The 15,559-nt window shown below is 44.9% G+C and overlaps 2 protein-coding genes across 2 annotated transcripts; both read right to left on the bottom strand.

Annotated features, from left to right (window-relative positions):
* Positions 1–6,604: 6,604 nt before the first annotated feature.
* LOC107633126 (uncharacterized) lies at positions 6,605–7,936 on the bottom strand. Its single transcript, XM_016336760.1, has 2 exons — positions 7,580–7,936; positions 6,605–7,438 (listed from the first exon to the last, which is right to left on the bottom strand). Exons 1-2 carry the CDS (start codon positions 7,934–7,936, stop codon positions 6,605–6,607), a joined length of 1,191 nt encoding a protein of 396 aa, XP_016192246.1.
* Positions 7,937–13,202: 5,266 nt separating this feature from the next.
* LOC110266915 (uncharacterized) lies at positions 13,203–14,822 on the bottom strand. Its single transcript, XM_088507079.1, has 2 exons — positions 14,090–14,822; positions 13,203–14,020 (listed from the first exon to the last, which is right to left on the bottom strand). Exons 1-2 carry the CDS (start codon positions 14,820–14,822, stop codon positions 13,203–13,205), a joined length of 1,551 nt encoding a protein of 516 aa, XP_088363205.1.
* Positions 14,823–15,559: the final 737 nt, after the last annotated feature.

The raw sequence follows: 15,559 nt of genomic DNA, 5'->3' as shown, positions 1-15,559 counted from the left end.
ACGGCCAAGACTCATAAAATAGCTGTGTTCAAGAATCATCATACTGTACTAGGAGAATCAATAACACTATCTGAAATCTGAGTTCCTATAGATGCCAATCATTCTGAACCTCAATGGATAGAGTGAGATGCCAAAACTATTCAAGAGGCAAAAAGCTATAAGTCCCGCTCATCTAATTGGAGCTATGTTTCATTGATAGTTTGGAATTTATAGTATATTTTTCTTCTTTTTATCCTATTTGATTTTCAGTTGCTTGGGGACAAGCAACAATTTAAGTTTGGTGTTGTGATGAGTGGATAATTTATACGCTTTTTGGCATTGTTTTTAGTATGTTTTTAGTAGGATCTAGTTACTTTTAGGGATGTTTTCATTAGTTTTTATGTTAAATTCACATTTCTGGACTTTACTATGAGTTTGTGTGTTTTTCTGTGATTTCAGGTATTTTCTGGCTGAAATTGAGGGACTTGAGCAGAAATCAGATTCAGAGGTTGAAGAAGGACTGCTGATGCTGTTGGATTCTGACCTCCCTGCACTCAAAATAGATTTTCTGGAGCTACAAAACTCAAAATGGCGCGCTTCTAATTGCGTTGGAAAGTAGACATCCAGGGCTTTCCAGAAATATATAATAGTCCATACTTTGGCCAAGAATAAACGACGCAAACTGGCGTTCAACGCCAGCTCTCTGCCCAATTCTGGCGTCCAGCGCCAGAAAAGGATCCAAAACCAGAGTTGAACGCTAGAAATGGATCAAAACCTGGTGTTCAACTCCACAAATGGCCTCTGCACGTGGAAAGTTAAAGCTCAGCCCAAGCACACACCAAGTGGGCCCCGGAAGTGAATTTATGCATCAATTACTTACTCATGTAAACCCTAGTAGCTAGTTTATTATAAATAGGACCTTTTACTATTGTATTAGACATCTTTGGACGCCTAGTTCTTAGATCAGAGGAGCTGGCCATCTCGGCCATGCCTGGACCTTTCACTTATGTAATTTTAACGGTAGAGTTTCTACACTCCATAGATTAAGGTGTGGAGCTCTGCTGTTCCTCAAAGATTAATGCAAAGTACTACTGTTTTCTATTCAATTCATCTTATTTCGCTTCTAAGATATTCATTCGCACTTCAACCTGAATGTGATGAACGTGACAATCATCATCATTCTCTATGAACGCGTGCCTGACAACCACTTCCGTTCTACATTAGATTGAATGAGCATCTCTTAGATCTCTTAATCGGAATCTTCGTGGTGTAAGCTAGAATGATGGCGGCATTCAAGAGAATCCGGAAGGTCTAAACCTTGTCTGTGGTATTCCGAGTAGGATTCGATGAATGAATGACTGTGACGAGCTCCAAACTCGCGATTGCTGGGCGTTAGTGACAGACGCAAAAGGATAGTAAATCCTATTCCAGCATGATCGAGAACCGACAGATGAATAGCCGTGCGGTGACAGGGTGCGTTGACCATTTTCACTGAGAGGATAAGATGAAACCATTGACAAGGGTGATGCCTCCAGACGATTAGCCGTGCCATGACAGGGCATTTGGATCATTTTCCCGAGAGAAGACCGAAAGTAGCCATTGACAATGGTGATGTATCACATAAAGCCAGCTATGGAAAGGAGTAAGACTGATTGGATGAAGATAGCAGGAAAGCAGAGGTTTAGAGGAACGAAAGCATCTCTATTCGCTTATGTGAAATTCTCACCAATGAATTACATAAGTATTTCTATCCCTATTTTATTAATTAATTTCAAAAACTCCATTACTATTTTATATCCGCCTGACTGAGATTTACAAGGTGACCATAGCTTGCTTCATACCAACAATCTCCGTGGGATTCGACTCTTACTCACGTAAGGTATTACTTGGACGACCCGGTGCACTTACTGGTTAGTTGTGCGAAGTTGTGAACCATGGTATTGGCATCATGTTTTTGGTGCCATTACCAGGGAAAGAAAGAGCGATGAATTTTACATAATCAAAGTGTAATCACAATTTCTGCACACCAGTTTGGCTGCTTTCTTCTTTTTCGGGATTGAAATTGAAGGTTGATACTCTCGCTTAAATAAATATATGCATATACTTCTCAATAGAAGATTGATAGTTTGAAGGGAACATGTGATGATTTATTGGTAATAATTCTGTTCGGTAGGTCGGTTACCGGACGGTTCGGGTTGAAATCCTCGGAGATGGTAGGGGCTCGTCAGGTCGTGGACTACCGACCAGGGATGTGCGAGGTCCCGAGTTCTTCGTGTAAAAAAGGGGGGGTGCCACCTGCAAAGACACTCCGACGCTCTTGTCAGTAATGTGCAGGCGAAAAGGGGTGATGTGATATGTTACGTACCTCGGGAAAAGAGTAAATCTTCCCCTTATATACTGTCAGAGGTGGGCCCAATGAGGACGGGCCTACTTTCTTAGGGACGTTATCTCACAGCCATGCGTGAGCTGTTCGGGACGCGTGTCCGGGTCGGTTGTGGTACGCGTGTCCGGGTCGGATGGCACTCGGGTTGGGCCGAACCGTAGGGGATTTGGGCCAGGCCGTAACAGTGCCCCCACGCGCCAATGATAGTCGTGGGAGCTATCAGCGGCGTGTTGCTTCTCGCTTCGTTCATACTTGTTAGGTCGGCCGCTCGTGGAAGGGACATGCCCCCTGCGCGCGTGTCTCTTGGTTGCTGAAGCAACCGTTTATCGCTTCGTTCTTTGCGTTGAGCATTAAATGCTCATAATGGATTGCAAAAAACCCTGCGTGTAAGTACTATTTCGCCCCCAAGTCTTTCGCGCTTTCTGGGTGGCAGTTTTAAATAGTTTACCTTCCACTTTTTCCTCCTTTTGCGCTCTTGTTTCTTCCATTTCCTTGCTATCTCCCTCCTTTTCCCTTGGGAATTCTAGAGTGTTGTTGCAGTTTCCTTCGAACATCTCCCTCTCATTCTTCTAGCTTCAACAAATTCAGGTAATCCTCTGGCTCCTCTCTTTTCTGCTCCGTTTATTGTGTGTTTGTTGTATCTGCTTAGTGTCCTTGCTGTTTTGTTTGGAATTTGTTGTTATGTGGCCTTTCGATGCTAGGTAGATGTGTTAGGGGAGGGGTACCATTCCAGGGTAGGTTTTTAGGTGACTTGTGGGGTAGATGTAGCTTTGGCCATGCTTGATCTTAACTGTTGAGTAGAGTAAACATAGTTTCTGGGTTTTATCCGGGCTCCCGACCTCATAGACTAATGGAGTGGTACCCCCACTGTAGGTATGCCTCGTGTCGTCTCCCGGACTTCTACCTCTGGCACAAACTACGACCCCTACGCCTGGGTGACCTCAGACGTAAAGGACTCGCCTAACCAGATGGATTTGGAAGAGCTGACGGAATTCTGGCAAGCCGGGTACTTATGTGGGGGGACAGACGATGAGACCAACTACGAGACCTTCGTTCCTGCCCCCAACGAGCGGTTGTACGAGATCAACTTCCGTTCTACCCGGGTCGCCGACTGATCTGGTCTTACAAGGCCATGTTCACCCAGGTCGGCGTTCGCCTACCCTTCTCTGACTTTCAGATGTCGCTCCTTAATCGGATATCCATGTCGCCGTCGCAGCTCCATCCGAACAGCTGGACTTCTATCCGCTGTTTCGAGATGGTTTGTGAATATCTCGAGCTGCCAGCGTCAGTGGATGTCTTCCTCTTTTTCTTCAACCTCACCAACCCCTCCAAACAAGGGAAGGCGAGAAAAGGGTTCCTTTCTTTCCGGTCTGCCCAAGGTCAGAGGATATTTGGTCTATTCGAGGACTCTTACCATGGGTTCAAAGACAAATTCTTCAATGTTCGCCCTGCTAAAGGTCGCCATCCCTTTTGGTTATCGTTAGAGGGGGAGCGCCTCATCCCAACTTATTGGAGTTTTGGGGCGGGTCTAATTCTTTTATTAAGGTGACGTACAAAGGGATGTCCCCTGTAGATAAGAAAATAGCTGATGTGTTGTTTGCTCTTTTTGGGAAGAACTCCGTGAACCCCCATCTCCTCATGGGTGAACGGGAGGCCGCCAGGAGCTATATCCGTGAGTCGTTTTGTTTTGTGCTTGTACTGTTTATCATTGCTTGTTTTACTTGATCTAACAACTGATGTGTTTGTCTGTTTGCTGCAGTGGAGATGTCTGCCTCAGTAACGGGGCTTGAAAATTTGATGAAGACCTTCTTCGAGGACAGTGATGAAGAGAAGGCCGAAGAGAAAGATGCCGGGAAGTCGGAGGGCCCTTCCGGGGAGAAGGAGGATTAGGATGTGCCTCTCCCCAGGATACCGTTATGTCGGAGAAGAACTCGGCAGGGGCGCAGGCTTCCCCCATTCCCGATGAGGTGGTCGTTGGTGGGTGTTCGTCCTCTACCCATTAGGAAGATGATGATGTGAAACTTATCCACACCCCTAAGAAGCGGAGGGCGTCTGCCAGCCCGGAAGGGACTCTCACCATTATGGAAAGAAATTTTGATGCTACAAAGTTTATTGACTCCCAACTGATCCCTGGGACGGAGGAGCATTTTTATGGAACCGACCTGGCTGGACAGGCGAGATGGATGTACCGGACTTTGCTCCGGGGGGCCGTGATAGCTCGAAAGGCTGAGTTCGAATTGTCGGGAATGCAGGCTCTCAGGAGGAAACTCGAATCCTCAGGCAAGGCGAACAATGACTTCAAGGTGCAAGTCGAGCTACTCCAGAGTCAGTTGTCCGAGATGGGGGAGAAGCTCAAGGCTTCTGAGGAGAAAGCGTCATCTGCAGCGGAGAAATTGAAGGCTTCTGACGAGATGGTGGCCCGTTTAGCCGAGCGGGAGATAACCCTGGAGAGCCAGCTGAATGCCGCTCAGAGTCGGGTGGCGGTCTTGGAGAAGTAGCGTGACCAAGCTGTTTCGTTGGCTAAAGCCGAGGTCGAGGAGCTCAGGAAGAAGCTTAAAGCGACCAAGGAGTAAGGGAAGAACGCGATCTCCATGACTGAGGACGCTCTGAAGGCCCAGGTGAAGATCGTGGCTCCCAACTTTGACACATCGGCTATTGGGGTCTTCAAAATGATCCAGGACGGCAAGATTGTGGACATGCCTAGAAAGTGATCTCTTGTACCTTTGGTTTGGTGTGGATTTGTTGAACATTTCGTTGAGAGTTTATTACTTTTATGCTTAACTGGTCGCTTGGTCGACTTACCATTATTATTGTTTATCTTGCTTGGCGTTTAATTTTCGTTACCGTATTTTCGGGGCGGGCTTATTGCTTGTGCCCGTTTTGCCATTTGCGTTGGTAATGCGATTAGAACCGTTGTGGTTTTATTTATGAAGCCACTCGATATGGCTGTGGTTCCGTTGGCTTCCCGGGGTGATCAGTCCTGGGCTGTCGTTTACGAGTACGATCTCGTGAGGTACGTGTTGGAAGATAATAGATGGAAGAATTTGGACAAGTAAGAATTAGTCGTTAGCTAGACAAGTTTATGAACACAATAGGCATTTGATAAAGGTGAATAATTGGGAATTAACATTTGATCAAGGCAAAACTCTACCCAGCTTATTAGGTCGCTTGGTCGGTGAGCCCAAGCTACGAATAGAATCTCCTCAGGTTACCTGCGTTCCATGTTCTCGGGATCTCCCTGCCGTCGAGTCTTTCCAGCTTGTAGGCGCCTTTGTCGAGCACTTCTTTGATTCTGTAGGGACCTTCCCAATTTGCCGCCAGTTTTCTTTCTCCTGGGGTCGGTAAACCGACGTCGTTGCGTCGTAAGACGGGGTCTCTTTCCTCAAAATCCCTCCTGAGGACTTTAGTGTTGTAGCGTAGAGCTATTCTTTGTTTTAATGCTGTTTCTGACAAGTGGGCCATCTCTCTGGTCTCTTCCACTAGGTCCTTTTCCACCACTTCGTCTACTCCTGCGAGAAGTAGTCGTGGACTCGGTTCACCGATTTCCACGGGTATCACTGCATCGACCCCGTACGTTAGGCAAAAGGGGGTTTCCCCGGTGGAGCTTTGCTCGGTTGTCCGGTAGGACCAGAGGACCGAAGCGAGCTCGTCGGCCCATGCGCCTTTCTTGCTATCTAAGCGTTTCTTGAGGCCTAATAGGATGACTTTGTTTGCGGACTCCACTTGTCCGTTTCTCTGGGGATGTTCTACTGAGGAAAACTTTTGTTTTATGCCCAGGCCGGTGAGGAATTCCGTGAACTTCTTATCAGTGAACTGCGTCCCATTTTCCGAAATGACGACCTCCGGGATACCAAAACGGGTTATCACTTGTCTCCACATGAACTTCCTGCAATTGGATGAGGATATGCTGGCTAGTGGTTCAGCCTCTATCCATTTGGTGTAGTAGTCGATGGCGACTATGAGATATTTAACTTGTCCTGGGCCAACTGGGAAAGGTCCTAAGAGGTTGACTCCCCATTGAGTGAAAGGTCATGTAGATGTCAGAAAACTCAGCTCGGAAGCCGGCGCTTTGTGGAAGTTGGCATTTTTTTGACACTTTACGCATTTCCTGACAAATTCTTTGGAGTCTCTCATCATTGATGGCCAGTAATATCCAGCTCGGATGAGCTTCCTTGCTAGGGCTTTGCCCCCGATGTGGTGGCCGCAGCATCCCTCGTGGACTTCTCTAAGTACATAGTCCGTCTAGTCGGGATGTAAGCACTTCAATAGGGGTTGGCTGAGCCCCTTTCTGAATAGTTGCCCTTGTATGATTGCGTATCTGGCTGCCTCCCTTCTCAACGTTTTGGTTGCTTTCTCATCGTCAGGTAACTTGCCGTGTTCCAGGAAGTTTGTGATGGGGTCCAACCAGGAGGGGCTTGACTCCGTCAAATGGAGGGCAACCGTTGGTTCCTTTACCATGCCATGGATGAGAGACCGGTTGCCCGTTCCTGGCTTCGTGCTCGCTAGTTTAGACAGGAGGTCTGCCCGTGTGTTCCTTTCTCTTAGGACGTGTTGGACCGTGACCTCTTGGAACTGCCTTGTCCATTCTCTAACCTTTTCCAAATATTTTTGTAGGAGGGGGTCCCTGGCTTGATAGATTTCGTTTACTTGCGAGGTGACGACTTCTGAGTCGCTGCATAATTCCAGCTTTGTTGCCCCGACTTCCCGAGCTAGTGTTAGTCCACCTAAGAGGGCTTCATATTCCGCTTGATTATTCGACACGGGGAATTTGAACTTGGTCGACTGCTCGTAAATGACTCCCTCCGGGCTCTCTAAGATGACCGCGGCTCCCCCGGACGTTTGGTTGGAGGCACCGTCTACGTGGAGCCTCCACCGTGTGCCCGTTTCTTCGGGGGGATCACCCGTTACCTCTGCCAAGAAATCTTCCATCACCTGCGCCTTGATCGCATGTCCGGGCTCATATTGCAAGTCATATTGGGAGAGCTCAATGGCCCAGGTCATCATCCTCCCAGCCAAATCAGGTTTTTGGAGTACTTGGCGAATTGCTTGGTCCGTCCTCACGACTACGCGGTGTCCCTGGAAGTATTGCCTCAACCTTCGGGAGGAGGTCAGGAGTGTGAGCACCAGTTTTTCCAATTTGCTATACCTCAGCTCTGCTCCTTGTAGAGCCCTGCTTACGAAGTAAATCGGTTGCTGAGATTTCCCTTCTTCTCATACGAGCGCTGCCGCAAGCGCTTCCTCTGTTATTGCTAAGTAGAGATAGAGTGGTTCTCCGGCCTTGGGCTTCCCGAGCACCGGGGGTGTCGCCAGGATTTCCTTGAAGTGGTTGAATGCTTCCTCACACGCTGGGGTCCATTCAAATGCTATTCCCTTTTTCATCAGGTAAAAGAAGGGTAAGGCTTTTGCTGCCGATGCGCCGAGGAAGCGGGATAACGCCGTCAGCCTTCTCGCCAAACGTTGGACGTCTTTGATACAACCCGGGCTCTTCATCTGAAGAATCGCTTGACAATTCTCTGGGTTGGCCTCTACTCCCCTTTGGGTGATCATGAATCCCAAGAACTTCCCGGCCTCCATGGCAAAGGCGCATTTGAGCGGGTTGAGCCTCATGCCGTGTTGTCGGAGGGCCGCGAACACGTCCCCCAGGTCGCCTAGGAGATCATCAGGCCATGTGGTTTTTGCAAGGATGTCATCCACGTAGACTTCTACTGTCTTGCCTATGAGCTCACTGAATATCTTGTTCATCAGTCTCTGGTATGTGGCGCCGGCGTTTTTCAAACCAAATGGCATCACCTTGTAGCAATAGATCCCTCCTGGTGTTATGAACGTTGTTTTGTCCTCGTTGGGTCGGTGCATCGGTATCTGATTGTACCCGGAGTAGGCGTCCATGAAGCTCAGATAACGGTACCCCGCCGCCGCATCGACAAGTGCGTCAATGTTGGGGAGGGGATAGCAGTCTTTGGGACATGCTTTGTTGAGGTCGGAATAGTCTACATACATTCTCTACCTCCCATTGTGCTTTTTTACCAAGACCACGTTCGACAGCCACGTCGAGTAGTCCAGCTCTCGGATGAACCCTGCTTCAAGGAGGCTAGCCGTCTGCCTGGCCACCTCGTCTGCCCTTTCCTGTGACATTTTCCTCCTCCTCTGGGCCACTGGTTTAGCTTCCGGCTTGACGGCCAGATGATGTGACATGAGTTGGGGATCTATCCCTGGCATGTCAGCTGGCGTCCACGCGAAGAGGTCGTCGTTGGCTCTGATCATCTCCATCAAAGGTTCCTTTAATTCATGGGGGAGGTTTCTGTTTATGAACGTGAACCTCTCCTCCCCGTCACCGACCCTAAATTTTTCCAAGTCCCCTTCTGGCTCAGGCCTGGGCTTGTCATCTATTCTGGCATCCAGGACGGCAAGGAAAACCCCGGATGCTTCTTTGGACTTTTTCCTAAGAGAGAGGCTGGCGTGGTTGCAAGCGACTGCCGTTTCCAAGTCTCCTCTGATGGATCCTACGGATCCGTCATCAGTAAAAAACTTCATTACGAGCAGCCTCGTACTAATCACTGCCCAAAAGTCGTTGATGGTTTTTCTCCCCCAGGATGATATTGTAAGCTGTGAAATCTCCTAAGACAACAAAATCGGCCATTACCGTCCTTCGTCTCTGTCCTTGTCCCAAGGAGGTCGGGAGTGAGATGATCCTATCTGGCTTAATGAAGTCGTCACCCAACCCTACCACACCGTGCTGGTGGGTCGCCAGATCGGCATCGCGCAGTCCCAAGGCATAAAAAACGTTACGAAACATGATGTTCGAGTCCGTCCCTGTGTCTACCAGGATCCTTTTGACGAGGCCGGTTCCGACTCTGGCCGTGATAACCATGGGGGGACTTTTCGGTACCTCGTCAAACCATTGGTCCTCGGGGCCGAAGGAGATGGATGGGAGCCCCCGAGAACTTCTAGCGGATGAGAAGGAGACCGCCAGGATCTTGGCATCTTTCTTCTATGCCGATTTTGACCTCGGGGCGGAATTCCTTGCTGTTACTACGTTCACCACCGTGAGACCGTGGTCGTCCCCCTCTGGTTCTTGACGTCGTCTTGTGGCCCGGGACCTGTCCTCGCCATCGTGGTCCCGATTCCGTCTCCTCGGCTCCCTTATGAGGTGGGAGAAGTCGGCAAGCTTTCCGTCCTTGATTGCTTGCTCCAGGGCGTCTTTTAGGTCGAAGCAGTCTTGGGTCTTGTGCCCGTATCCCTTGTGATATTCGTAGTAAAGGCTTTTGTTTCCCCCCGTCCTGTCCTTCAGAGGTCGGGGTCTCTATAGTATCCCCTTCTCGGCTATCTGTTGGTAAACTTCCGTGATCGGTGCCGTGAGGGGGGGTGTAGTTGGTGAACTTCCCCACTCGGGGGAATGGCTTAGGTGCCTTACTCGGACCGCCGTCCCTGACGTGTTCCTTTTGTCTTTCTCCACCCTCGTAGTGCCAGGTTTGGTTGTAGAGGGGTTGCCGTTTATTGGCAGCCACGACCCGGCTGACTTCTTCGTCGTTAATATACTCCTTAGCCATGCATTGGATCTCCTGCATTGTCCATACCTGCTTTGTGGTGAGGTGCTTTCTGAAGTCCTCATTTAGGAGCCCGTTCGTCAAGCACAAGCTCGCCACAGAGTCTGTCAACCCGTCGATTTCTAAGCATTCGTCGTTGAAACGGTCTAAGTACTTCCTCGTTGGCTCCCCGGCTCTCTGGGTCACTCCCAGCAGATTGATCGGATGCTTGGCTTTGGCGATCCTGGTCGTGAACTGAGCTAGGAAGGCATGGCTGATGTCGGAGAATTGGGTCACCGAGCCCTGCGGGAGGTTATTGAACCACCGTATTGCAGGTCCCGCTAGGGTGACCGGGAAAGCACGGCACCTTACTTCGTCTCCCACTCCTTCTAGGTTCATCCTGGCCTCAAAGGCCGTAAGGTATTCCAGCGGGTCTTGCGTTCCATCGTACCTCATGTCCGTTGGCTTGTCAAAGTGTTTTGGCAGCCGGACCTCGAGTATGGAACGGTGGAAAGGGGTCGCTCCCATTATTACGGGTCCCCGTGTTCCCGTCGTTCTTCCCTCGTCGCTCTCCCGACGAGTGTCCTCGTCCTCGCGGTTGACGGTACGCCGCCTCTCACGTCTGGCGTAGATGACGGGGTCACGGCGTCTTCTCGCGCACCCTCTCTCCCCGGTGCTTTCGGACTCAGCTTGGGGGGTAGGCGTGCGTCTGGAGCGACTCCTGGAGCAAGAGCGGGAGTGACTCTGCTCTGGGGTGCGTTGGTCGCGTTCCCTATCTGCTAACCGGCGTTTCAGGTCTTGCATTCTGTGGCGTAGCTCTTGCATTATTCTGGCGTGGTTGTCTCCGGTCCCCCCAAAGGGGCGTCTCTCATGTGATTGGGTTGCGTTCCTCGGGGGCGACCTTGGATGTTGTCGGGTTTCCGTCCCGGCGGCGTCGCCTCCGGGTACGGCCTCGCAGCCTGTCCCAGTTTGGACTAGCACGAAGTCCATAGACGAATCCCACAGACGCCGCCAATGTTCGGTAGGATGGTTACCGGACGGTTCGGGTTGAAATCCTCGAAGATGATAGGGGCTCGTCAGGTCGTGGACTACCGACCAGGGATGTGCGAGGTCCCGAGTTCTTCGTATAAAAAAGGGGGGGTGCCACCTGCAAAGACACTCCGACGCTCTTGTCAGTAATGTGCAGGTGAAAAGGGGTGATGTGATATGTTACGTACCTCGGGGGAAGAGTAAATATTCCCCTTATATACTGTCAGAGGTGGGCCCAATGAGGACGGACCCACTTTCTTAGGGACGTTATCTCACAGCCATGCGTGAGCTATTCGGGATGCGTATCCGGTTCGGTTGTGGTATGCGTGTCCGGGTCGGATAGCACTCGGGTCGGGCCGAACCGTAAGAGTTTGGGTCAAGCCGTAACAAATTCATATTGATTGATCATGCATGAACTTTAAATAGCTCGAACTAAGAAATGAAATAGCATGCTGGACATAATTGTTTAATATTTTTAAAAGACTTCTTAATAATACACAAAACCTTGTAAGAATTTTTATTTATTGCCTTCGTTTAAAACCTCATTTTTGCAGGATTAATGATACTCTTGTGCACGCGGATATGTATTTGGGAAGTTTTATGATTTACGAGATGAGAGAAGTAATAATAGATGGGGTAAAGTATTAAATTGGTCCCCTACGTTTGGGTGTAATTTTATTTTGGTCCTTAAGGTTTAAAGTGTCCTATTTGAATCCAAAAACGTTTCATTTAGCTTCAATTTAGTTCCACCGGAGGTCCAAGATAAATAATTAACGAAATGTCCTATAGGACAGCAGTATAAGAACAAGTTCGATAATCTAGAGAATAAGTACAAATTCCAAAGGCACAAAATCAACGTGGACGCATCAATACATAGGGGTGTCCGCGGATCGGATCGGATCGGATATGGCCGAAAATTTGATTCGTTCCGCACAATTTCCATCGGATCGGATCGGATATGATATCCGCATTTTTTAGTGCCGGATCCGATCCGATTCGATCCGCACATTTGCGGATCGGATCGGATCGGATATCGGATATATCCGCATAATTAAACCTTCTTTTTTTAATCATATTTCTATGTAAAAAAATTCGATAAAAATATTTCTTTCATACTTTTAAACTTATTTATTCCTAAAATATTTTTAATCAAACTCTCTCTAAATAACAAAAATAAAATAATACAATATATGAATAATAATTACTAACTAAAACATACAAACAAGTAAATATAATACCAAAAATATATATTTATTTATTTTTTAATTATTATAGTGCGGATCTACGGATCCGCGGATCGGATATGCGGATGTAGAGCAGATATCCGCGATCCGATCCGCAAAGGGTGCGAATCGGATCGGATCCGATCCGATCAATTTGCGGATCGGATCGTATCCGCAATTTTCGGATCGGATGCGGATATTTACCGCGGATACGATCCGATCCATGGACACCCCTATCAATACATTTATTTATCATTTTTCTTATAATTAAAATGAAATATTTTCTATAAAACTAAAAAAAATGTTAAATACATGTATTAGTACATCCATGGTTTATTTTGTGCCTCTGGAGCTTGTACTTATTCTTCAAATTATCGACCTTGTTCTTATACTGCTGTCATGTAGGACATTTCGTTAATTATTTATCTTTGATCTTACGATGGGACTAAATTGAAGCAAAATAATTTTTTTTTTAGATTCAAATAGGATACTTTAAACCTGAAGGACCAAAACAGAATTATGCCCAAATGTAGGGGACTAATTTAGTACTTTACCCTAATAGATTTTATCTTTTATTTTTATATTAAATAGTTAAAACATTAGACACCATAAAAAACACCTTATAAATTACAGGTGGAATAAAATGTATGACTAGTAATTGACTTTGTATATAGAAAATATAGTTAAAATTTTACAGATAAATTTATTGTTATAATATTTTAATTACTTAAATATTTTTTAATGAAATGTGAATATCACTAAAATGTTTATCTTTTTTGTTAACAGAAGGATGTAGTGATGGACCCAAAAAATTTATGTTAGGGGGCAAAAATAATACACATTATTATTAAAAAATATATTAATTTAAATTTAAAATTATAAAAATGCACATTAATTATTCAAATAAAAAAATAAAAAATTACATTAGCCGCTAACTTTCTTCGCTTCAAATCTTGAAGGTACTTCTCTTCTTGTTTTCATATTTTGAAAAGGTTGAATAATTGTTTCATTATCAACTTGATTGAATGTCTCTCTTTCTATATATGTAACCAAACAATCATTCAATCACTCATTTCCCATTCGATTACGAAGTCGACTCTTTATGATATTCATAGCAGAAAATGTTCTCTCAACTGATGTCGTTGCCACATGTAGAATCAAAGCTAATTTCAATAGAAGAAACACCAATGGATAAACAACATGCTTTTTTGTTTCAACTAACTTTTGAGATAGTCCACTGATTCCATTTATATTTGAGAATTGATCATCAAGACGCATATCCAATATAAAATTCTCAAGTTGACTATCAAGTGCCAAAAGTTGAGTAGAAGAGAATTCATGTGGATAAAATTCAGCTAAACGAAGCAACTTCTCCTTATCAAATGCAAAAAACGAGTCACTTGGATTCAAACAAGCTATACAAAGAAGTAGTTCGGTATTTACCCCTGTAAAACGATTGTTGAGCTCTTGACGTTGTCTATCAACCACTTGATAAAATAATTCAACTTGAAAATGATGCAAGTTTGAGACCTTTTGGATTTTGCGCCTTGATCTTCCTTGTGTTACAAATATGTCATTCATATTTGGAACAAGAATATTGTAACTATCACAAAATAGTGAAACTTCATTGAGCAAAGAGGACCAACCATCGTCTCTTATACTTTGCAATCGTTGCTTGGACACTTTAACCAATGTCATAGCATTTATAATGTCTTGATCACTTCTTTGTAGAGCTTGAGACAACTCATTAGTAACTCCAAATATACTTTTCATCAAATGTAAATTGAATACAAATTCAAAAGATTGAATATGATTCAATAATTGACATGCTTCAGCTCTTTGTTCAGGATTATTTCCATCTTCCTCAATCACTTCAAGAACTTCTACCACGGAAGAAAAAATAGAAATCAAGCTAAGTATTGTACCATAATGTGAGCCCCATCAAGTATCACCTGCCCTTTTCAATGTTGTTTCTTGATTTAAGACACGCCCACTAGAAACATCTCCGTTTTGTAATGCAACAATTGTCTTTTGCATTTGACTTTCACGAAGCATGTCTTTACGTTTACAAGAAGTTCCAACAATATTGCACAAACAAGCAAGCAAATTAAAAAGTAGTGCAATTTCAACCTGTTTCTTTGCAACAACCACAAGTGCTAATTGAAGTTGGTGAGCAAAACAATGAACATAAAAAGCACAAGCATTTTCTTTCAAGATCAAACTTTTTAAGCTATTAAATTCTCCCTGCATATTACTAGCTCCATCGTAACCTTGCCCACGTATTCTTGCTAAGCTTAAACTATGCTTTGCTAATAAAGATTCCAAAGCTACTTTTATCGACAACGCATTTGTGCTAGAAATATGGACAAGGCCAAGAAATCGCTCCATTACAATCCTTTCTTTATTAACATACCGCAAACAAACAGCCATTTGCTCTTTAACAGAAATGTCTCGAGCTTCATCAACTAAAACAGCAAATAAATCATCTCCAAAATCATCAATAATAACTTTAGTAATTTCACTTGCAGCAGCTCTAACAATATCTTTTTGAATTTTAGGTGCTACTAGTTTAAGGTTTCCACGAGCATTTTTGAAAATACGATCAATCTCTGTATTATGTTGAGCAAAAAAGTCAAGAAGCTCCAAAAAAAGTACCTTGATTGTTTGAATTGTGCGATTCCTCATCACCACGAAAAGTCAATCCTTGTCACAATAAGAACCTAATGCACTCAATTGTTGCTGTTAAGTGAGTTCGGTAATCTTTTTTAGCTTGTTCTAAATGCTTTTGAAAAACAACTTCAATATGTTGCTTTTGCTTCATGAGTGCTTCGCATTTTCTTCGAGCTTGATTATGAGCACTATCATGATTTTCAACATGTGTTTGTAATCGCTCCTTCTTTTTCCAATTTGAAAAGCCCTCTTTTATAAAAGCATCACCACTCGCACCATCAGGTTTCATAAGATAGCAATAGAGACAAAAGACAGCATCTTTTGAAATACTATATTCCAACCAACTGTCAAATTCATCAAACCAATCAGCATTAAATCTATAAAGAGAAGTTCCAAAATATGTTTGTGAAAAATCATGTTCTCTTGGTTGACAAGGACTTTTTTGCAAATAAGCTCGTCTAACTTCATCCCTGTCATTTGGATCATAATTTGAAATTTTGGGTTGTTGTCCAAGATCAGCTACCAGATTTTTCACATTGAATTCTAAGAACTCCTTTTTATTAGAAGAGACTAATGGAGTGACTTCAGATTCTAGTGGTAGCTTTTTTTTGAAATATTTTTTCATTACTATTTCTAAAAATAAAAAATATATATTCTAAATTAGTAAATTGATCAATTCACTTTAAAAATTTATATGCAACATAATTACATATAATAGAATAGAACGAAAGATAAATAAATAAATAATAAGA

This window comes from Arachis ipaensis, chromosome B3 (assembly GCF_059453495.1).
Source record: "Arachis ipaensis isolate K30076 ecotype BB chromosome B3, ASM5945349v1, whole genome shotgun sequence".
NCBI lineage: Eukaryota > Viridiplantae > Streptophyta > Magnoliopsida > Fabales > Fabaceae > Arachis > Arachis ipaensis.
This window is presented reverse-complemented; position numbering and strand designations above follow the sequence as displayed.

Coding starts and splice junctions, on each gene's coding strand:
- LOC107633126 (XM_016336760.1), bottom strand. CDS start 7,936: ATGGAGGCCGGGAAGTTCTTGGGATTCATGATCACCCAAAGGGGAGTA. Junction 7,439..7,579: donor AAGCGCTTGCGGCAGCGCTC/GTATGAGAAGAA, acceptor CAATACTTCCAG/GGACACCGCGTAGTCGTGAG.
- LOC110266915 (XM_088507079.1), bottom strand. CDS start 14,822: ATGAGGAATCGCACAATTCAAACAATCAAGGTACTTTTTTTGGAGCTT. Junction 14,021..14,089: donor AACAACATTGAAAAGGGCAG/GTGATACTTGAT, acceptor CTTCCGTGGTAG/AAGTTCTTGAAGTGATTGAG.